General features: G+C 33.3%; 2 protein-coding genes and 1 pseudogene across 2 annotated transcripts; 1 reads left to right on the forward strand and 2 right to left on the reverse strand.

Moving 5' to 3' along the window:
- Positions 1–10,378: 10,378 nt before the first annotated feature.
- Positions 10,379–15,918, forward strand: LOC9324490 (beta-hexosaminidase 3). The gene is made up of 14 exons (XM_002886904.2): positions 10,379–10,869; positions 12,792–12,866; positions 13,483–13,518; positions 13,608–13,719; positions 13,807–13,877; positions 13,967–14,097; positions 14,221–14,286; positions 14,395–14,495; positions 14,581–14,640; positions 14,715–14,748; positions 14,823–14,921; positions 15,014–15,073; positions 15,157–15,407; positions 15,516–15,918. Exons 1-14 carry the CDS (start codon positions 10,525–10,527, stop codon positions 15,680–15,682), a joined length of 1,608 nt encoding a protein of 535 aa, XP_002886950.1. The 5' UTR covers positions 10,379–10,524; the 3' UTR covers positions 15,683–15,918.
- A 481-nt stretch (positions 15,919–16,399) lies between these two features.
- LOC9323016 (endoglucanase 7) lies at positions 16,400–20,438 on the reverse strand. Its single transcript, XM_002888381.2, has 5 exons — positions 19,821–20,438; positions 18,251–18,552; positions 17,288–17,885; positions 17,025–17,197; positions 16,400–16,953 (listed from the first exon to the last, which is right to left on the reverse strand). Exons 1-5 carry the CDS (start codon positions 20,215–20,217, stop codon positions 16,552–16,554), a joined length of 1,872 nt encoding a protein of 623 aa, XP_002888427.1. The 5' UTR covers positions 20,218–20,438; the 3' UTR covers positions 16,400–16,551.
- A 2,018-nt stretch (positions 20,439–22,456) lies between these two features.
- On the reverse strand, positions 22,457–23,854 carry LOC110224166 (annotated as a pseudogene).
- Positions 23,855–24,127: the final 273 nt, after the last annotated feature.

Below are 24,127 nucleotides of genomic sequence, written 5' to 3' on the forward strand. Positions count from 1 at the left end.
TCATAATTATAAATCTTAATCAAATCTTCTAAAAATCTAAATTATTAAATATGGAATATCCGGTGTATGAGTTGGGTTAAATATAACCCGACCCAACAAATTTTTTGTGAAGGAATTTTTAAAATGGGTCGGATATCCGATATACCCGAAAGCTTTTTTACCCACCCGTCATAAAAGTGCTGCGATTATACTAGTATAGATATATACAACAACAAACAAAATTTGTCTTCTAAATTATTATATAATTTATTATTTTATATATTTGTAATTTAAAAAGCATTATAACATTTGACTTAGTATTATTAATTTATTAATATGTTTTTTAACTGTTGTAGACGTTTCATACCATCACTACATATCCACAATGTGATAATACTGATTTCAATATTTTCTATACTTACGGTCCTTATAAAATCTTGCTTTCGGTGCAAGTTTCTGCAAAACCTTGGAGCGAACACATATCTTTATCATGCTCATGATATGCAAGATAGCTCTCATCCTCGTGTGTTTCACCATATAGATTTTAGTTCTTACTCTTCCCAATAAACAGGCAAAATAAATATAATAGTGGTTTGAAAACTTATGTGTACGTATAACCACATAGATTTCAATCTTTGGTAGGTCACCACTGTGCCTTGAAGCCATGGCTCTAGTGGGCATGTAAATCCCCGACTCACCGCGTTCATTAGTCAATAGATTTGCTTGACTAGTCACACGTTTGTGTTAGTTGCTTTTGTGGCTCTTGTTAGAACAACAAATCCAAAGTAGCCATGGATTTGAGATGATCTCCAGTTAAAGGGTGCATCCCCAATCTGTTTTCTTTATTCAACAGACTGTCTTACAATAAATAATTCACGACTTTTGTGTTAAAAAACAACACAAAAGTAATGAATATAGTCATCTCGCCATTAAAATATTATATTAAGTGAAAATTTGTGATATATGGAAGCTTAAGGGACTTTCTTGAATAATGAGTAGCCCTTGATTGAGGAAGTATAAGCGCATTTAAAACTGGACCTACAGTTTCAATAAATAAGCGATCCAAATATAATACTCGATGTTGGATGTTGGTGGAACAATACACAATATTAAGCACTTCGAATTCTCAAACATAACTAAAGTGTAGAAACAATTCTAACATCGGAAGATAAGTGAAAGAATGGAAGTGTGTTGTTAAAATTGTGAGAGTCACATCTAGCTTGAACAATTTCACAAGTAATATGTAAAATAATTTGAATACTATAAATCACCACACAAACTTTTCTTAATAGAATTACATCTATAAAATTAATTCCTACAACTAGTTCTTTTTCTAAAGGAACTAAATTAAAAGAAACTAAAAGTTATGTGTTATACACATCATATTAATTTGATCATATTGTTAGATGTGGTCTATATTGTATTTTTTTTTTATATCACTTGCATTCATATATAGTATAAATTCTTTGTTATTTTGGTCAATATGCGGTACATCGTGTTTTTTTTTTTAAATAAAAATATTACTTGCATTTATAAACACTAAGTTTGAACGAAAAAAAGCAGATTACAGTATATGTCAAACATATAATGTGGAACAAGTGTTGACCAAACAAATCGAGCATAACAAGTACAAATCAAACATATCATGAAGTATAAAATGTATGTTTGAACAATAAAAAAGTAAAAAAAAGTGGTACGATACAAATGATTGAAATTTTAAAAATAATATAAAAAAGTTTGAACAAAAATTGTACATAAAATATTATACCAGATAATACTATACTAGTTTTTCATTATATCGAATTAGAGTTAAAGTATATTTTAGTATTACAGTAACCAAATTGAGTATTAAAACGGATAATAGCAAATAATGGTTGGAATTGTGTAATTCATGATATTAAAAGTATTATACAACATATACCTAATAAATTACTAGACGAATTGAGTAACAATTTGGTTTGGATAATCTTAATACATAAACTCACAACGAACTATTACTAACTCAAATGAGACTAGTTTTTCTATTACTAAACCATAAAGATTTATTTTAGATTAAGTAAATATATAGAAAATCAGAATGAACCCATCATTTTGATATTTTTCCAAAATCAAACGTATATTACCATTTTTTGATTTATTGAAATTTTAATTAAAATAAAAGTATGTTCATTTTTCAGTTTTAATTGTCAATTATTCATTGTTCATTGTCAAATCGCAATGTAATATACAATTTTCTCATCCTACCTACAGATCGCATTTTTTCTGTAACCTCATTTAAAACTTATGTGTGGAGAAAAAAGTGTGTTTCTTTTTACTTTGCATACTATATGCATTTTTCTATAAATAACAGAGATATCATAGACAAACACAAGTCGAGCAAGTTAGAGTATACAACCAACATAAGAAAAAATAACGAAATTTATGCTAATGAAAAAGTACAAACATAAGCAAAATTGTAAAATAAATGAACGCAACTTAAAAACGACAATGATTTAGATCTCCAGATTAAGCTTGAAAAATAAGTATAGTGAAAAATAATAAATGAGCATAATTATGTTCATAAAACATTGGGTATCATATAGTCACAAAAAGCGGATCAGACAATGCTGATCATGTAAGTCATACAGAACAAGCAAAACAAATTAAATGTGGATGAAACAAAACATGTAGCTTAATTACATCCTAAAAACATCCTTGGAATCACTAAGGAAGGTGGAATGGGTACCTATTTGGGTATACCAGAAAGCTTAGGAGGCTCGAAAAGTAAAATCTTCAATTATGTCCGAGAAAGACTTAACGAACGGATTAACGGCTGGTCAGCTAAATTTTTATCCAAAGGAGGGAAAGAAACAATGATCAAATCAGTGGCTGTAGCACTCCCAACCTATGTTATGTCTTGTTTTAAACTCCCTCAAGAGTTAACTTCTAAGTTAACAAGTGCTATTTCTAATTATTGGTGGAGTTCCAATGGAAGAGATCGTGGGATCCAATGGATAGCTTGGGAAAAAATGTGTAAGGATAAAGAAGAAGGAGGTTTAGGCTTTCACTCCCTAGACATTTTTAATGATGCTATGTTGGCTAAACAGTATTGGCGATTAATCCAATACCCGAACTCTTTAGTAGCTCGTGTGCTAAAAGGCAGATATTTCAGGAATATTCACCCTTTGCACGCAAAAAAAACCAAATTCTCCATCGTTTGGATGGAAGAGCATTTTTTCGACTAAAAGACTAGTTGAAGCGGGAGCTAGATGGTCATTAGGCTCGGGTTTCAACCTATCGTTATGGCGAGATCCTTGGGTTCCTGATGTTATTCCACGTCCCGCAAATGGAAGAGGAAAATCATTCCTTCCAAGTTTAATGGTTAACCATTTAATTAATCCGGTTTCCAAAGAATGGCACCTTCCCATCTTACAAGAATTTTTGGATCCAGTGGATATTCAACTTATTAGAGGACTGACTATTAGTCAAGTTTATAAACCAGATAGGCTTATTTGGCATCATACAAAATCAGGAAGATATACAGTAAAGTCAGGTTATCGGGTTGCTCGAGAGATGACAGGAACGATTGAATGGGGCCCAAATTATCAATCATTACAAGCACAAGCTTGGAAAGTCAAAGCCCCTCCAAAAATAAAACATTTCTTATGGCAAATTGCATCGGGATCCCTACCAGTGACTTCAAAATTAGCACATCGAGGAATTCAATGTGATATTATCTGTAAAAGGTGTGAGATGGCAGAGGAAGCAATAAATCATGCTCTATTTGAATGCCCTCACTCTAAGGAAATATGGGATTTATCCACAATACCTACGGCATCAGGTATATTTCCTTTAAGCTCGGAATATTTAAATCTAGATTATCTTTATCGGAGATTACCTTCTACTCCAGATGGGGGGGGGAGTTCACATATTGTTATGCTTGGATTTTGTGGTTCATTTGGAAAGATAGGAATAAAAAGGTTTTCAAAGGTTTACAATCAGTACCCATAGATATTTTAAATCATGCTTTGAATGAAAAATTAATGTGGAAAGAAGCTCAATTGGAAACAATCGAAACTAGCTCTACTATGGAAGTTTTGGAAAATCCAGTTCAATCAATAAGATGTCGGATTGATGGCTCTTGAAAAGTTTTGGATCCAACTATGGGTATAGGATGGTGGTGCTTTCAAGGAATCGATCAAACGATATTACTCGGTGCAAAGTGCCTTCGGAGATGTCCCTCCCCCCCTTCATTCGGAGATGAAAGCTTTAATTTGGGCTATGAAAAATATCTTTTCAAGAAGGATTGATTGTCAGGTGTTTGAAACAGATTGTTCGGAGTTAATCTCGATGATACAGTCACCTGAAGATTGGCCCGCTTTCTCCAATCTGCTAGATGAGTTTGGTTTGCTCGGTGTCTACTTTCCCTTGTTCTCGCTTTCTCTTATTTCTCGTTTATGTAATGTTAAAGCGGACTGTTTAGCCCGATCTTCTAGACTTTTATTTTCTGAAGTTACTTTTGTAAACACTTTTCCTCCTAGTTGGACAACCAATCAAGAAGTTATTTATTAATTAATGTGTGGTTGACAAAAAAAAAAAAAAAAAAAGAAAAAAAAAAAAAAAGCTTAATTACAAATAATGCAGCCCAAAATATTTGTTTGAATGGTAAAAGCGCATGAAATGGTGCAAATCAAATGGTTACGCAGTATAAAAATTTTTAGAAATAAATTTAGAGTTTCAATTTTAAATAAGAAAATTTACATAATATTAAATATAATAAATTAAATTTTTCAATATTAGTTTCACATTTTTTAAACATAGAAATGTTTCATTACTAACAGATTTAGTGTTTTAGATACAAAATTATGACACTAGATGTTAATGAATCACATTCTTCTAAATAATTTCATCAATTTGTCATTTAAAATTTTTGTATTTAACTGAGATCAATGCTATTGTGGCTATTGTAGTCTCTGTTGTTTATTGGAAACTAAAGTTTGTGTGCATTGATTTGCACGATGGATTTTTGAGTCTCAACAAACAAGAGCATTGCTCAATGCTCAAAGTAAATTCATTGATATGAATGAGAAAGATGTTCAGAATGAGGAGGATGTGGCAAAAATAGAATTAAAAGAACCAGAGCAAATTAACACTCAAGCAACAAAACCTCCACGATAGAGAAAATTGACTTCAAGTCTTTGGAAGGACTTTGTATCAGTTGGAACAGAAAAATATGGCAAAGAAAGAGGCAAGTGCATCTACTGTGGTGCAAAGATGGTGATCAATACTAAAACAGATGGAACAATGCACTTGAAGCGCCATTTGGAGAAGTGTCCAAAGATACTTAGGAAGGAATATAGGCATGCATATGATCATAAGAAAGACCATGAGATGACTAGTGAGATCATAATTTACCATGATTTGCCATTTCGCTATGTCGAGTATGAAAAGGTTAGGACAAGAGACAAGTATCTTAATCCGAATGTCCAACCTATTTGTAGACAGACCGTTGGAGCTGATTTGTATAAGCGTTATGAGATTGAAAAGGTTAAGCTGAAAGAAGTACTCTCAAATCATCACGGTCGTATATGTTTCACGTCAAATTTATGGACAGCTCGAGCTACCACCATGAGTTATATTTGTCTGACTGTGCACTTCATTGATGAGAGTTGGAACTTAAATAGTAATTGTTCATTGTTCTAGCTTTCAGTGAATTGAAGTCTCCTCACACGGGTGAAGAAATTTCTTACAAGGTTCTTGAATGTCTAAGAGAATGGGGATTAGAAAACAAGGTATTTCTATTACTAAAAAAAATGCAAAGAACAATGATAATATGCAAATGTTTCTCAAGGGTCAACTTTAGATGATTAGTGGTAGTGGTCTATTATGTGATGGGAAGTTCTTGCATATAAGATGTTCTGCTCATATTCTGAATCTCATTGTGAAAGTCTGTTTAGAACTAGCGAAAGATGTTTTGCATAACATCAGGGAAAGTGTTAGATATGTTAAAGCATCTCCACAGAGGAAAGAAGCTTTTGCAGCTTGTGTAGAGAGGGTATGAATTAAGAATGGAGCTGGCTTATCACTTGATATTCCTACTAGATGGAACTCTACATATGAAATGCTTGCTAGGGCTTTGAAATTTAGGAAAGCATTTGTTAGCATGCAATGGTATGACACTAATTACAAGACATTACCTTCTGAAGATGATTGGAACCGGAGAGAAAAAATATGTGAATTATTGAAGCCTTTCAGTGTCATTAGTACACATTTTTCAGGATCTAAGTATCCCACTTCTAGTGTGTATTTCACACAGGTATGAACAGAGCTGTGCCTCATAGTAAAAAGGAAACACTCGCCTACGGCACCAAATTTTATGGAAAATCTAGGAGGCTATATTTGTTAATTAATGTGTTTATAATATACTATTGAAAGAATAATGTTAGGAAGGTTAACATAAATCATAAAGGAAAGTAGTAAATATAACGTACAAATATACAAGATTTCTAAATACAAAAAATCTTAAATGTCCACACATAAGACAATAACTCAAAGTTTTTAATTTTTCTTTCCTTGTGTTAATTTGAGTTAAATTTTTAATTTTTTACCAACTTCTTCTTTGTTAATCTGTTAATCATCTTTATCCAATTATATTAATTATTTTTATATATTAGATACCACATTTTGAATACCACTATCATTATATTAAATTTTATAAATTACTAAAAATATATTTTGTTTTGCTAGCAATATAAATTATACGGTTTGAATGGTAACACAACATCGACACTAACACAGATTATTAGACTACATCTTATGATTAACCTAATTTCTATATAAAAAAATTGTTTTTTAATATTTCTCTTGAAAAATATTTAATAAGTTATTAAAAAATTTGAACATTAAAATATTATTTTTATTTATGTTTATTATGTATTATTTAAAAATTAAACCATATTTTTTTCGTTTATGGCATCAAAACTCTTTGGCACGGCTTTGAGTATGGAGAATTGAGCATTTGTTGAAGAAATTTGCTTCTTGTGATGATGAAGCTGTGGAAAGAATGGCTCAAAAGATGCCAAACAAAAGTTTCTAAGTGTTGGGCCGATTAAAGCCTCATTTTGGCTATGGGAGCAATTTTTGATCCTAGGATGAAACTGGAGATGCTTGAAATGGCTTATGGAAAAGTTGATCCATCAACTTCTAAGTTTAAAAAAGAAGAGTTTAGAGAGCATTTGGTTCAGCCCTACAAAGATTATCAGGCTAAGTCGTGGACAAGTTCTTCAGGTACTTCAGCAACTCCAACTCCACATGAGTTAGTTTCCGAGTCTCCACTTGATGATGATTTCGATAATATAAGTACTCTTTTTACTATTCTATTGTTTTATAATCAGGATTTTGTTATTACTAACTTGATGTGAGTCTTCCGGATCTTTTTGAGCTTGAAAAAAGCATCATAGTTGGTGTGAGAAACACAAAGACACACTTGGATGTTTAAATAGATGAGCCAAGATTAGAGATGAAGTCTTTTCCAGATTTAGATATTTTGAGCTATTGGAAAGAAAACCAACATAGACTTAGTGATTTAGCATCTATGGTACAAGAAGTGCTAAGTATCCCTATCACTACAATAGCTTCGAAATATGCGTTCAGTATTGGATCTCGAGTGCTGACTCCATATAGAAACCGACTACTTCTGAGGAATGTACAAGCTCTACTTTGCACTAGTAATTGGCTACGCGGATTTGCAGATTATGAATGTAATACTTTTTTTTAACTAGTTACATAATAATTAAGTGAATTTTTACCTAATTATGAAATATTTAAATTGTACGTACCATTGAAGTCAACGAAATTGGTAATGGAGATGGTAGAAATTCGAGGGGTACTTCACGAGTAGAGGGCTCAAGATTAAGAGATTCAAACATTCGCTGAAATAATGCATTGTGGTTCGATCTTACACATTGTGGTTATGAACGACGTATGTGACTTTTGTGTTATGAACACGTGTAATATTTTAGACGTATGGTGTTTTATGAACGCTTGTTTATTTTTTTTTATTTTGATATATAATTTGTTTAATGTTTTAGAGATGTATTCATGTATGTTTTGGATTTAACCACTTCTCAAATGTTTCACATATTAGTTTATCAATTTTAAAGCCAGATTACATCTCAAAAAAAAAGAAGGTAAAAGTCAGACGGGCCTAAACGGGCTTTTAGAAATTTGGCAGGCGTAAACGGTAGGGAACTAAACGGGATTCAAAATATTTAGTTAAACGGGCATAGGCCTAAACGGGTTTGGATCTAAACAGGCCGGGTATCCCGTTTTAACATTTCTAACAGGAACAATCGAATTCTACCGCGGCGCCGAGCTAATAGCAAGACTAACCCTCACTTCTTCACCATAGATCAACCCTAAGAAAACTAGCCTAAACTCTCTAATCCTCAAACTAGCAAAGAGATAGAATGCAGCGACGAACCCTCATTCTTCAACGCGAGCCACCAGACCCCTTCCAAGAACAACCCAGCTTCAATTCGGTCAAGCGAGCGTTGGTGTCGGCAGCGGAAAAGGTTGTTGGTTCACATACCCGACCCATAGCTAAAGTCCCACAAACAAGAGATTTAGGCATCAAAATATATAAATACTTTTGATGGCATCAAAATTTCTAAAGTTACTTGTAAGGTAGCGGCTAAGCTGGGTTGTGTAACTCTTCATGTCGCTGGTTCAAGTTCCCAGTTTGCATAATTATGTTTTTTTTTTTTTGTGGACATCAGTTTTTTTTTTGTTTTTTATTTTGCTTTAGACATCCCACAGTGATGGGATGGCCATGTTGTTCACCACGAATCCTAACTACCGAGATCCAAACCCAAACCCAACCATCACAGATCCATATATGCCGCTAATCGCCTAACTAACAGTGAAAACCCATTGATCCGCCGTCCCACTCAGGGGCGGAGGCAAAGCTTATGGAGTGGGGTCAACTGACCCCAACAAAATTTAATTACTTTTATGTTTTTTTTGATAAAATGTGAGATTGACCCCACTGAAAATTTTACATTGACCCCTATAAATCTAACTTATACATATGCTTTACTTAAAAAGAATATCTAAACCCACATTCTTGAACTAAAAATATATTTAATCTTTTTAAATTGAACCCAAATCAATAACATAGTAATTTAGGTCTCGTAAACCTCCTAAAATTTGGGCTTATAATTATAGAAAAGTTACTTAAAAATACTGTATTTTGTGATTTTTTGTATTATATAATTTTGGCCTCAATAAAAATTGGTTCTAGCTCCGCCACTGGTCCCACTTCCGGTGCAAGCCAAAGCTTTAGATCCGACACGACGAGCGGTGAGCACCTCTAATCTAGTACGGTGGCGTCCTATACCAGCCTGAACCCGATAGGAAGAATCGCCAAACTGCTGGATTTGTGGCCACCAACTTGCATCGAACGGCGGATACGATTGTCCAAGAAGATAAAAAATCTTTTACATAATACAGCTAACGCTTGAAGGTTAAGTAAATACCAATAGAATTTTTTTTTGAGGTCTCTCCACAAGTCAATAAAACTGACCAAGAGACTTGGTTAGAAACCAGAAAGAATCGGAAAGCAGGTGTTTGGTTATTCTGGGTCCAAAGAGAATGGACCCACGCTAGTGTGTCTTCATCCGAATTGAAATTTAATAAAACGCATGTTTTACTAAATTAAGAGATCTTGGAAATGAATGGTTTCCATTTTCCATTAATGTATTATTATGATATAGTTATTATTTAATTAATTAAAATATACACAAAATGTTACATTGCAGAATAGAAAAATATTTAAGTATCAATTTATTTTGATTTTTTAATTAAAATAAAGAAAAGATATTGTAAGAATATTAAGTAACATAGTCCCCAGTTGACCAAACCAATAAAAATCACATCCACAATATCAATATTACCTGCAAGCGACCAAATTCTCACCAAAATCACTAACAATAGAGAAAAACAAAACAGCCTCAATTATTCACCTTTTTCCTACATTTATGTAAAATCTAAAATGAGTACAATTTTATTAGCTCTATTTAGGTAACAATAGTACAATCACCTATTTTCAAAATAATTTTTTAGGTATCACATAACATATAAGATTATATTAAGGATTATATTGATTTTTAGGTATCACATAACACATAAGATTATATTAATTAAATGAAAGATTATAGTATTAATTGGATTTTTTTTCCCCCATTTATATATATATATATATTTTTTAATGTGATTTATTGTTGTCTATAATTTTTTCATCAGCATCGATTAATCGAATAGGTTAATGCTAACAACTATGGTACAAAATACTCACATAAAAAGTTTTATTACTCAAAAAAATGCGCCAATTCAGAGGCTTGTCTAACGTGTGTATATAATAGTGTTACATGCTTCCCTATATACTATATATAAAGAGAGAGACTTCTAAGATTCTCCTCCATTTTTGCTACAGTTTTTTTCATTTGATTAAAAACATTTTTACTATTTTTCGTTCTTTGCTATTTCCTTGGTACTTAGAAGAAAAAAATGAGAGGTAGAGGAGCAAAGATCGCCGGCGTTTTGCCATTGTTTATGCTATTCATCGCCGGAACAATCTCCGCCTTTGAAGACATCGAGAGGTTAAGGATTTGGCCGTTACCGGCACAAGTTAGCCACGGTGGCCGGAGAATGTATATAAGTGGAGATTTCAAGCTTGTTACGGAGGGAAGCAAATATGGAGACACCTCAGGGATTTTGAAAGAAGGATTTGATAGAATGCTTAGTATTGTGAGGCTGAGCCACGTCATCTCCGGTGACCGGAATTCTTCAGGCTCCGGTGGATCTGCTTTGCTTCAGGGACTCCATGTCATCATCTCTTCCTCCACCGATGAGGTTAGTTTTAGTTATCAAATCTACAACAACACTTTTTTAATGATATTTCTTCAAGTTGTTGAAGTTAGAGAAGATGATTCATGAAAAAAGTTTAATCTACATTTAATGCCATTATTAGTTGCAATCATCTCATTATTACCACAATCAAAGACAAATCAATTGTCTTTATTGGTTATAAATTTGTATCCTCTTTTTTGAGATATGTCATTTTCACAAATGTTGCATCATTTTTTTTCCTTTTCTTTTCTTTTTCCTAAAACACTTTCTATCTACTAGTCCATTTTTTTTTATTTTGTATTGAAAAAAAGAAAGAAAGAATATTTCTATATTTCCTTTTAAAAAATATTTTAAGAAATACTTTGATATTTTGAAAATATTTATTTCTTAAATTATTAATTTTGTTCATATCTCAACATGAAAAGTGAACTCACGTTACTTACCAAAAAAAAAAAAAAAAAAGTGAACTCACGTTTATTTCTGTATCATTTGGTTCAAGTGAGTTTTTATTTATTTTAGTAAAGAAATTTTAGAAACTCAATTAAAAGAATGATTAAAAAAATAATTGTCAATTTTATTAAGTTAAAGTTTTCATTATTTACTGCATTTTGATTTTGGTTCTGTTCATTTTTTTAAAACTCATACTAAAACTAAAATATATTGAACATATATAATCGGTATATTTTTTTCTTAATCATAAGAATTAACTAATGTTTAATAATTTGTAAGTACAAAATTAAAAAGGCGAAAACGAGAAAGAAATAGCTCAATGCCTCCTTTAATTCGTTTATTTTGGAGTAAAACATTCCTCTGCTTTTTTTTTTTTTTTCCTCCAATTGTTTTCCTCTAACATGTTTACCATTCAAACATTGGGTATATCTGGTCTTTTTTTGTCTTCATTTATAACTAATTTTCTTTTGTCAACTCTCCATAAAAGAATTTTATCCTTCTTAATTTATTTTAGCGTATAGAATTACAAATTGGATCTTAGTTTACGCATGTAAACAACATTCCTCAGGAATGGCTCTTTTGAGCTCTAATTAATTTCGGATGACAAAAAAAAAAAAAAAAATCTTAGTTTACGCAACATTTTCCGTGAGATTTCTATAAAAATAAACTTATTGGAAAACTCCATAAATATTTGATTTTGTGCGTAGATGTATCGATTATCCAACTTCTTATTTATTTATTTTTTTGGTTGCTTGGCTTTGTTGATTGGTGTCTGGCGACTTGCTTGTGTGGTGGGTCCACCAACTCACGGACATCCTCGTTATCTTCAATAAGATCATTTAATAGTATAAGAAAATTATGTTTTAAAATCATTGAGAATATTTTTTTTTTTGAAAAACAAAATCATTGAGAATATTTCATTCCGAGATCCACATTTTAATCAATATCAAAAATCTATAAAATTATCAATAGTCAAGTGGTAGTAATGAAATGTTCATATTGGTTGAAGATACGTATCAATTATATCTTTATCAATTCTTTTGACCACCATATAATTTAGCTGGTGCAAGTCTGGAAGATTACTCTAGATTATGATCTTAAATAAAAATAGTTATCTATTTATAAAGATATGAAAGTTTAATAACTGTACAACCATATATTATTAAGAAAAGATGATCATATCTACATTTTCATACTAAAATATATACATCATAGCCTAATCTTATATCTCATTTTTTACGATTGATTATCAATATACTGAATCTCTAGGTTTTAATTTGATATACATTATCATGTTCTTGACTTCTTGTTATGAAATTAGTCATCTGAACATTACTAATTGACTTTTAACAAAAAAAAATTACTAATTGAGTTTCCCAAAAAAAAAAAAAGATGATTGAATAATATAGAAGTTATTGTTTGTATTAAAAACCCAACAAAAGTCGTTAAAATTTGTGTAATTTTTTGTGTTGCAGTTGGAATATGAAGCAGACGAGTCGTACAAATTAGTGGTTCCATCTCCAGAGAAGCCGTCTTATGCACAACTTGAGGTTAGTTGGTACCACTCTCCACCTATCTCCAGCTTTTGTCACTTTCTCTAACTACTTATATCCATAAAGATTTAAATGTAAATTCAGCTTTATAACCATAAAAGAACCTAACTTTAAATATATATTTTTTTTCATTCGTCCCGTTTTCTTTTATAGTTGAGTTCGACATGCAATCAAATTTTCACCGTAAAATACATGTTTCAGAAAAAAGTAAACACTTCTATTGTGTTGTGTTTTTATGATCTAGTACTTTTGCAGCTTCCTCTTAAATGGAAGTTCTTTTTTTTTCACCCACTATAGAGACCCATGAAACATAGGTAGGGACATGAAAAGGTGTCCTCCACGTGAACTCTATTAAACATAATGGGGTTAGTATGGTCGTATTTTGTTTTTTTCCCTCTATAAGAAGAATACAAACTCATAAGCACAAGTCGCATCGTTAGCTACTTATTATGCCAATTATTATTTCTCAGTGCTTTTATTCTAGACAAAACGTACAAAATTGTGAAAGATAAGTGTGATTCCACTAGTGTTGGCCCCTCGTGTTTAATCATATATTACATGAATTAATAATACAATCATATATCTATCCTTTGATATTTGTGTTACCTTGTAGGCGAAGAGCGTTTACGGTGCGTTGCATGGTCTACAGGTTTGTGTTTATCATTTTTCCTAACTAATTTATGATTATAACTAAATAAAGATGTCAAGTTATTTAAGAAAATGAAATTATAAATGCAGACATTTAGCCAGTTATGCCATTTTAATTTGAAGAAAAAGGTTATAGAAATTTTAATGACTCCATGGAATATCACAGACCAGCCTAGATTCTCTTACCGTGGCCTTTTAATCGGTGAGCGATTATATTTAACTTCTTCTCTAATTACTTACTAACACACATAACTTATATTATATGATATGATTTGTTGTTACTACACAGATACATCCCGACATTATTTGCCACTTCCCGTTATAAAGAACGTGATTGATTCCATGACATATGCCAAACTTGTAAGCTCTTATGTTTCAATTTGGTTTGGTTGATAAAATCTCATTTTATAAATGACCAAGATTGAAATACTTTGGTTGGTTGATTGCAGAATGTGTTACATTGGCACATTGTGGATACACAGTCGTTTCCTTTAGAGATACCTTCTTATCCAAAGCTATGGAACGGTGCTTACTCTTCCTCTCAGAGATACACATTCGAAGACGCTGCTGAAATTGTCAAGTATGTCTAGATCTTAATATTCATGCAAATATTGAAACATATCAAAATCATATGATTTGAATATGCGGTTATATAGTCCCTTCGTATTTTAACAAAATTTGATTGATATATGTGTATATATAGTTATGCCCAGCGACGAGGGATCCATGTCTTGGCTGAGATTGATGTTCCAGGGCATGCTCTCTCATGGTAATTTTTTCATCATCAATTTTTTTTTCCTTATCGTTGCTTATATTTCGCATTTTGACTATAGTATTTAGTAACTATAGTAAAATTCACTGTTATATATAAATAAAGGGGAAAAGGATATCCAGCCTTGTGGCCCTCCAAGAATTGTCAAGAACCACTTGACGTGAGCAGTGACTTTACATTCAAGGTCATTGATGGCATTCTTTCTGGTAAAAATCTTTCAAACACTTTTCTTTATATATGCATCACCAAATGTTGCCTAACTTCTTATGTAAATATTTTAATTTTATTCAGATTTCAGCAAGATCTTTAAGTTTAAGTTTGTCCACTTGGGAGGTGACGAAGTAAACACAAGTAATGAAAATCTCCTCTGTTTATCATATTTCCTATCTATAGTGTTGGTTTTGATTACATGTACTTCAATGCAGCTTGTTGGTCTGCAACGCCGCGAATAGCCCAATGGTAATGATAGTCGGACACTTAAATAGTTCTTTAAAACGTTTTACCTCATGTTACTCAAACTTTTTAACCTGAAGGCTTAAAAAACATCGGATGAGTGAAGGAGAAGCCTATCAATATTTTGTGTTGCGGGCACAAAAAATCGCTTTGTCTCACGGATATGAAATTATCAACTGGTAATTAAATCACTTTCGTTATAAAACGAAAACGATAAGTAAGTAAAATTTTCCTATGACTTACTACATTTTTCTCTATTGTTATACCGTAGGGAAGAAACCTTCATCAATTTTGGAAGCAAATTAAACTCGAAAACCGTGGTTCACAACTGGTAATTGCATCCATACGTAGAAAAGAAGAATAAATTGTGACTCAACGTTGAAATTATTCTAACGTTTTGCTTTGATGAATCAGGCTTAATACAGGACTTGTTGAGAATGTGACGGCCTCCGGTTTAAGGTGTATAGTTAGTAACCAAGAATATTGGTATTTGGATCATATAGACGCACCTTGGCAAGGCTTTTACGCAAACGAGCCACTTCAAAACATAACGGATAAAAAGCAACAAAGTCTAGTACTTGGTGGTGAGGTTTGCATGTGGGGTGAACATATTGATGCTTCTGACATTGAACAAACCATTTGGCCTCGTGCTGCTGCAGCTGCAGGTACATAAACGTTTTCTTATTTATAAACTCTTGCAAAATAGTTTATAAGTATAAAACATACTTAATACTAATTACTAAACAATAAAAATATATTTTGTGTTTGGAAAGAGCGGTTGTGGACACCCTATGCAAAGTTGGCTAAAAATCCCAACAAGGTAACGACAAGGTTGGCTCACTTCAGATGCCTATTAAATCGACGAGGTGTTGCAGCTGCACCGTTGGTTGGTGGCGGACGAGTCGTGCCTTTTGAACCAGGTTCTTGTCTCGCTCAGTGATTCGAACAGATTAGCATTTTAGAATATATTACAGTTAGCAACACCTTGGTCAATTCAGGTTAAAATGAATCCCTACAATTATGGGATACTTTGAAATTGTTTTCTTGGTTGATTTCAGTGGTAGAATTATTTGTTCCTATTTGGAAGTAATTGTTGCAACATTCATGTAAAAGGCCATACCAATTTCTGGCTTGAATAAGAATACATAGTTTGCACTTAAATTACAACATTCATAATATTTGGTATCCAAACTATAGAGAGAAACAAAAGATGAAAAGAGAGAGAACACCATCGCTACGGAGAAAGAGAATGGTTATGTTCGTTTTACAGTTGCCAATGACTAAATCATGTTCGGTTTGTTGTCGCTAACGACAGACCAGCGAATGATCGATGATTTAAAATTTAAAACGCTAAAATTTCTAGCCATCAAAATTTTTAGTAGCTAGTTTCCCAAAACTGTCTCAAAACTAGCTACAAACAAACAAAAATAAGTGGCTAGCGACTACGAAATGAACAAAAATATATCACTGGTTCCTATAACTATCAATGTCGCCAACGACTAAATCATGCTCGTGTTGCAGTCGTAAACAACTAGAAATGTATATGTTTCGTAGTCGTCAATGACTAAATAGTTACTAGGAGAATGACTAATGAATTCAAATTTTATCTTTATTAAAGATTGTTTTTTCTAGTCATGAATAATACTAGTATATTTTTTCAAGATTAAGACTGCATTAATTTGATTTTGTTTATATGTATAAAGGACGTACGTCACAATAAAATTATTATAGTGATGTAACCAAGTGATAAAAAAATAGTTTGAATATAACATATATAATTTAAACTCAGTGACGTAGATGAAATATATTTCAAGGCTTCCAGGCTTTAGGAGGTGGTGGAGTCGGAGGGTAGAGAGGAGGAACACTATTGAACATTGTGTTCTTATCGATTAGCTGGCGACCACTGCTGGTTAGTGAAATGAGAGCAGCCACAAGGCCTGCGTTACCAGAGAGAGTAGGCTCGCTCGCGTTATAATTGTTTCGCAAGTCATGGAACTCATCGAATCTATTTGGTCCACCGACCATAGCTCCTGTGATGTTGTTTGGATTTGGATTTTTTGTGTCTCTATACTTCAATCCTTCTCTACAGCTTCTTCTCTTCTTGTCATTTGGGATCGTGGCTCCTCGGTGGTGAACACGTCTAGGATACTTCTTGCCAAACCCAACCACATAGCTCATTTTTAAAGGGTTGTCTCCAAGAATGTAGTCAATCTAATAAAACATATAACATAATCATAATTTGTTCTAAATTAGTCATTTTTTTTAAAGGCTCCGTTTCTTACCTGAGACTGAGCAAAATCCTTGAGAACATGGTTCTCCACAAATGTAGGTCCACAATACCATCCAGGAACTCCAGTAGAATTAAGATAATCCGCGAACAAGGAAGCTAAGAAGGAAGCATGAGCAACATATTCTAGTGGTCTTGGTTTCCCCATGTTGAGTTGCATAAGCCCTCCTGGAAATTTTCTCCAAAAAAAAAACGGTTCAAGTCCTTTTCAAGACAACACACAAACGAAAACAGAGTAAAGCAGAGTATATTAATCACCTGAAGTCCGGTTAAAGACATTGTACTGCTTGAGATAAGCACACATGGTAACACCAGTAGCGTTATGGTATCTATTGAGCATGTTCTCGTAAGGAAAACCAGGGTTCAAGAACAATCTATACCGAGTCATCAACAACATTGCTCCAGGTAATTTGTTATTCCAGCTTGGTACCATTAAATCTGGTCGATTAGCAAAAGCTTTAGCCGTTTGAGGTACACTCGGCGTGGTGGCATATTGTATGTAAGTCTTGTTTCCAGTGGCGTAGTAAAGCCATGCACCAGCCCACATGAACTCATCGAACATACTGGTTGAGTTGTAGAAAGCTTGAGCCGTTGGTTGTCCATCCGAATACCGCTTGCGTCTGGACTTGCTTCTAAAGAAGGGATATAGAGTTTCTGCACCTTTTTTGAGTTTTTTGGCGTAGTCCGGTTTGTCAGTGAATACGATTGAGGCGGCGGATAAGGCTGCAGCAACTTCTGCGCCCAGGTCGGCCGCGGAAGTGGCGGAGAGGACTGGACGGTCATAGGACATGTCTTCTGGTTTTTGCCAACAGTAGATATCATCTGGTGATTCTGAATCTCTTAGTCCTCCACCAACCTAGGAGCCATAGAAATAGGGGTTTCATCAAAAAGGTTAAGGTTTAGGTTGGTTTAGGTTTCTTGTTGCACAAGAAACTATTGAAACAGTTTTCTCAGATAGCATTTCCTATGTAGTTAGTGTGAAATAATTAACCTAGCTAATTAACGAACTGATCATTTTTCTCCTTCTACCTCTGATAAGAATAATGACAAGCTTATACTAATAGTAACTTTTTATATATATATATATATATATATATATATATATATATATATATATATATATATATATTTCATTCATCGATCACAGCAATTTCTCGTCACATTCTCGCATACAAGTAATAACTAATAATGAATTACGAAAAAAGGTTAGAGAAAAAAGACCTGAGTGTAGATATGATCAAGGCGAGTAGCAGAATTGTTAAAAGTCAGAAGAAGATAATCAGTGCCCCATTTGAGAACATCTCTCATGTGATCATACTCATCGATGGCTTTATATTTGTGGCTATACTCAATGAGACTCCAACTTAGCATTGTCATTGAGAATGCCATCGGAAAATGAAACTTGATGTTACTTCCTCCGTCGTAGTATCCTCCGACCAATCCTCCAACCACATCCGGTTTCCCATCCCCCAGCCCCGAATCTCCCCTCCATGAAACCTTATTCTTCTTCGGCAGTTTACCCGCTACAATTTCACATTTTCATTATTTCACCATTCTTATTTTTCCATAATCATCAATATTTCACTCATTTTTACTCCACTAATTCCTTTAATGCTTAGACGACCGAATTCTTGAATATTTTGTTAGGTCAAATATGAAATTGTGGCTCAACAATCAACATATTGGTGTTAGTTAAGTGTGTTGTTTTAACTCTACTTCATATGTATGATCAGTTGATATGAAGATATGGTTTGAGTTTGTTCCTAAATACCGATTCCATATATCTTCTATTTATTTCTCAAGAAAATCAAAATTAAAACTGTCAAGAATTATTTTGTCATTTTTAATTTAAAATAATACAAAAATGCATATGTCTATATCAAGAAATATTTTATTCTAAAGTTATTTTATAATCTTGTATAGATATAAATATTAGAAAATTTTGATATATATAATGTAGAAAAAAAACATAATTCCGAACGAGCCCTTAGACTAACCAGATTCATAGAAATTAAGTTTATATATTTTTTTTGTTATGAAATTATTCTGCTCAAATATCAAAACCGCGTTAGTCCTTGGAAAGCCAAATGAATTTGTGAGCATTACCAAAAGCCAGCTCACAAGAACAAAATGAGAAAATGCGAGGTTGCAAGTTAGTTGGATATACGTGCTTGAAATTGATTTTGGTATTTTATTGGAATGTCAACACTTACGTGTTATTCTTGAAGTCTACCAAAGAATGTTTATTTTTGAATCATTAAACGTTTTCTTATACTACTAAGTTATTGCGCTTGTGAACACGGAATTATTCAAATTTGTCTCACAAGTCACAGTGAAATGACTTTTTAATCAGTTAATTAGTAAACTACATCAGCAATTGTTCCACTCTTTCGTTGATCTTTTAAGAGTCTGATTTTCTTATATTAAGAGTCTGATTTTCTTATATTTACAAATATTCACATTTTCCACAAATTATTAAAAATTTCTCTTTATTAAGTCATCAACTTTTATAGTTAAGTCGTCTAATGTAAAATCGGGTCTAGAGATGTTTTAAAAATAATTGGATGAAAATTGAACTCCATAAAAGATTGAAATGAAATTTGATAACTCAGAAACTCTAGTCATCTTTTTTTTTTAAATCTAATTTTTTTCTTGTCATCTTCTTAAGTTTATTGTTATTTATTTTAAAAGGTAACAGTAACTATCATCATTATACTATGCACCATATAAAGATATAAAAGAAGAAAATTAGTTGGCAAGAAAAGAAAAAAGAATAATAAGGAAGACTTACATTTTTGGGCATCGAAAAACTGAAGAGCTTTGTGAAGGGCAAGAGTGTAATTATCAGGTGGAGGAGGAGTAGACTTATGACGAGGCAACGACTTAACAATAATGATCGGAAGAGCAACGACGAGAAACAAAACGGCAATAGTTCCAATGGTCCACATGCAAGCCGTCTGGCTCACGGAAACACAACCTAGGTTTACATATTTCTTCTTCTTCTTCCTCCAACTATCTTGCGGTGCAAGCAACCAGCCTTGTTGTGTTTCGTCTAATTCACTTCTCTGTGAATGAATAGCTCCTCTGTCCCACTCCGTCGTCTTCCTCAGCCGTTCTTCCTCCTCTGCCGCGATACGGTCGCTGTCTACGGCGTCCAGAGACCCGCCCCATACATTCCCAGGATGCATTGCTAAAGAGCTTGGATGATTTTTTTTTTTGGAGAAGAAATAGAGAGAGGATTCAAAGAGTTCTTTTTTTTTTCTATGAAAAAAAGAATTCTATTTAATTTGGTTTATGATGGGTGAGAGGGATTTATTAAAGAGTGAGTTGACCAAAATTGGGTTTTAGGAAATGGGAAAAGATGTCTATATTCTAGTAGAATTAGAATAGAATTTTTTTATATTTATTATTCGATCATTTTGAAAGACTTCTGTCAAATAATTTTAATTTATTGATATTCTTTTGCTATATGAGATTATAAATTGAATCGAATATATATGTCCTATAATTTGGTCTAGTTTTTTATTCTACAAAATGTTATAGTTCTTTGAAAATCAAGGAAATGCGACTGCTTAACTTAACAGTAGTATTAATGTTTTGGTACTTGAATAAGAAAAATATTAATGTTTTGGTAAATGACATGGTTACAGCTTGCTTTCTACGTTTATTACTCACGTAATGATAGGGAAAGCCAAAACGCGTGCTTCGTGCTAAATAGATTGTATATAGCATTTTTTTTTTTTTTTAATATCTAGTTGAAGCCAGAAGGCCCTACATCTTCCAGAAGCGGAACCTACACCAAGTTAAATTCATCTCCTTTGGAGAAGAGATCCCTCCCAACGGGCATCGAACCCAGTACCTCCACCTGGAAGATTTATCACTGGGCCAACACAACGTGGCTATGGCCCTAAACCCTAAACTCTAAACCCTATCCAAACTCCTTATTGTTTCTCAAAACTTTGTAACTGAAAACAATGTTCCTATGATTTTTTTTGTCTAGCTACAATACTTTAGCTTCCGAGATCATGGTTGCATTTCTCGTTCTTATACTTAATCATACACATCAATCTTATTATATTTGACTCTACGAATCCTATTCAAGCTTGTTTTTGCTTCCCAAAGCTTTGTAAGTAAGGACAAAGTCCCTTTGAGTTTTTTTTTTTTAGCTATATTACTTATACTCCATCATACACACCAATCTTCTCATATTTGACTACAAGAACACTAAACCCTAAACCCTAAACCCTAAACCCGAAATCCTAAACCCTATACCCTAAGAGCATCTCCAACCCCACTCTATTTTTTCCTCTAAACTCTATTATATAGTAAAATTTTCTCCAACCCACTCTGTATCTTACTCTAAAATAGAGTAAATGATAGGATTACTCTAGATATAGAGCACCTCTGGGTTTTTTTTACACTAACTCTAAAATAGAGTTAGGTATAAAGTGATACATTGTAGAGAAACCATGCTGATTTTAGAGTTACTCTATTTTAGAGGATATAATAGAGATTTACATTGGAGATGGTCTAAACCCTAAATAATAAATCCTAAACCCTAAACCCTAAACCTTAAACAATAAATCCTAAACCCTAAAACCTAAACCGTAAACCCTATCCAAGCTTCTTATTGTTTTCCAAAGCTTTGTAGGTGAGGACGAAGTCCTATGACTTTTTTTTTGGTAGCTATACTACTCTAACTTCTGGGATCCAGATTGCATTTCTCGTTCTTATATCCAATCATACAAACCAACCTTTTCATATTTGACCCCAAGAACCCTAAACCCTAAGTCCTAAATCTTAAACCCTAAACCCTAACCCTGAACCCTAAACCCTATCCAAGCTTCATATTAGTTCCTAAAGTTTTGTAAGTGAGGACCAAGTCCGTATGCTTTTTGTTTTTGTAGCTACACTACTTTAACTTCTGGAATCCGGGTTACCTTATTCAAGCTACCACCTTTTTTTTGCAGCTACACTACTTTAGCTTCCGGGATCTGGGTTATATTTTTTGTTCTTATACTCAATCATACACACCAATCTTCTCATATTTGACTCCAAAAACCCTAAACCCTAAACTCTAAAACCTAAACCCTAAGTCCTAAATAATAAATCTTAAACCCTAAAATATAAACCCTAAACCCTATCCAAGCTTCTTAATGTTTCCCAAAGCTTTGTATGTGAGGACGAAGTCTCATGACTTTTTTTTTTTTGTAGCTATACTACTTTAACTTCAGGGATCCGGGTTGCATTTCTCGTTCTTATACTCAATCATACACACCAATCTTCTCATATTTGACTCCAAGAACCCTAAACCCTAAACCTTAATCCTAAAATCCTAAACCCTAAACCCTAAATCCTAACCTTGAACCCTAAACCCTATCCAAGCTTTTTGTTGCTTCCCAAAGATTTGTAAGTGAGGACCAAGTCCCTATGAGTTTTGTTTTTGTAGCTACACTACTTTAGCTTCCGGGATCCGGGTTATCTTATTCGAGCTACCACCTTTCAAATAGCATGATATCATGCTTGAATAAGACACAACATCTTGTTTGACTCCGACATTTCCCATCTCCATCCAGACTCGTTCAGCCTCTTGTGGGCTACCTACTAATCACGTTACACCATCCATTGAGAACTATGTTGAAACTTTTGGCATCTAACAAATACTTATTTTTATTACTGAATATCAAATGCTCAACATCTGAAACATTCTTATATCTACAAAGAGCAGAGAGCAAACTCTGAAAATCATCAATCCCCATTTCAAGTTTGAATCTTTTTTTAGGCGTGGAAAGTGTTTATCGCTTTCCCAACATCATGTACTGCACAATACTTCTTGATCATGATCAAAAGTGTTTATGAGTTCACAAGAGAAGGTTTAAACTTTCTCATCAATCAAAGTCCAAGCTGTATCAAACTTCCTCATCTTACAAATAATCGAGATCATAGAGTGATACTCACGAACCGAATGAACGTAACCTTGCTGCTTCCCTGCCAAAGAAAGAAAGTGAATGTAGTTTCTCAATCATTAGGAACTTGAGAAAGAATCTCTACCACCAATTCATTTGATGGCTTTACATCACATTCCTCAAGCTTGTTCCTCAGTTCCTTCCGGTCACTCTACAATCTTTCAACAGCTTCGCAATCGTCCCAACATCTTCTGAAACAACTTAATCACTTATAGTAAAACCAAGATCGAGGTCAATCTCTTCCTCACTTTCATCATCCTTCTCGTTGTTACTCCTAGTAAACCCCACTTGCTCTGAATCAGCTATGGAAGTAGAGAACATAGAATACTGACTTAAAGGAAGCACACAAGCTATGGGAGGTTCCAAATACACTCGAACAATACATGTATTTCTTAAACTAGGAAAAACATTACTAGATCTTAAACAATTGAATGCATGAGCCCTGAAGATAGATAACCTTGATCTAATCAGCACAATTCCTCTCATTTCGAGAAAGAACAGTAACATAACCAAAGAAATCACAAGTCTTTTGTGATTCTACAAACTAGAGTTCTTCACTTTAGCCAAGTTTTGCAATACCCAATCGATGATTCATGAAGTAAACATAAGGAATCGATACAGAATTACAGATTATCAAATCTGACAAGTTGTTGTTAACTTTAAAGCTAAAGAGACTGTACGAGAAGAAACAGAGAGTGAAGATGAAACAAAGAAAGTAAATGGATTTGTAATCGCGTAATAGTCGCCAAATTAGCGGACTATTTTGCGACTATTTTTTCCCGTGTGCAATATAGACATAAAGTGACTAATTAACGACTAGTTTACCGACTACTGTCTTTGATCGCAAAAAAGCGACTGATTTACGACTTAAATTTTGTGGTCGCCAAAATTTCGTTTAAAAGTGACTAATTAGTTGCAAATTTAGGCAACTAAATATTTAGTTGCCAGCTGTAGTCGTAAAAACCATATTTTCTTGTAGTATCTTATATGCAACAACATGCTCTTTAGCTCCACTTTTGTTCTCTATCAACTAAGACCTTACTCCATGAGTCATGAAAGGTCTCAAACGTTACAATTGCAATCCTACTGTTGATTACGTAGCCAATAGTATCATGAACAAGTCCACAAAGTT

This window comes from Arabidopsis lyrata, assembly GCF_000004255.2.
Source record: "Arabidopsis lyrata subsp. lyrata unplaced genomic scaffold ARALYscaffold_2, whole genome shotgun sequence".
NCBI lineage: Eukaryota > Viridiplantae > Streptophyta > Magnoliopsida > Brassicales > Brassicaceae > Arabidopsis > Arabidopsis lyrata.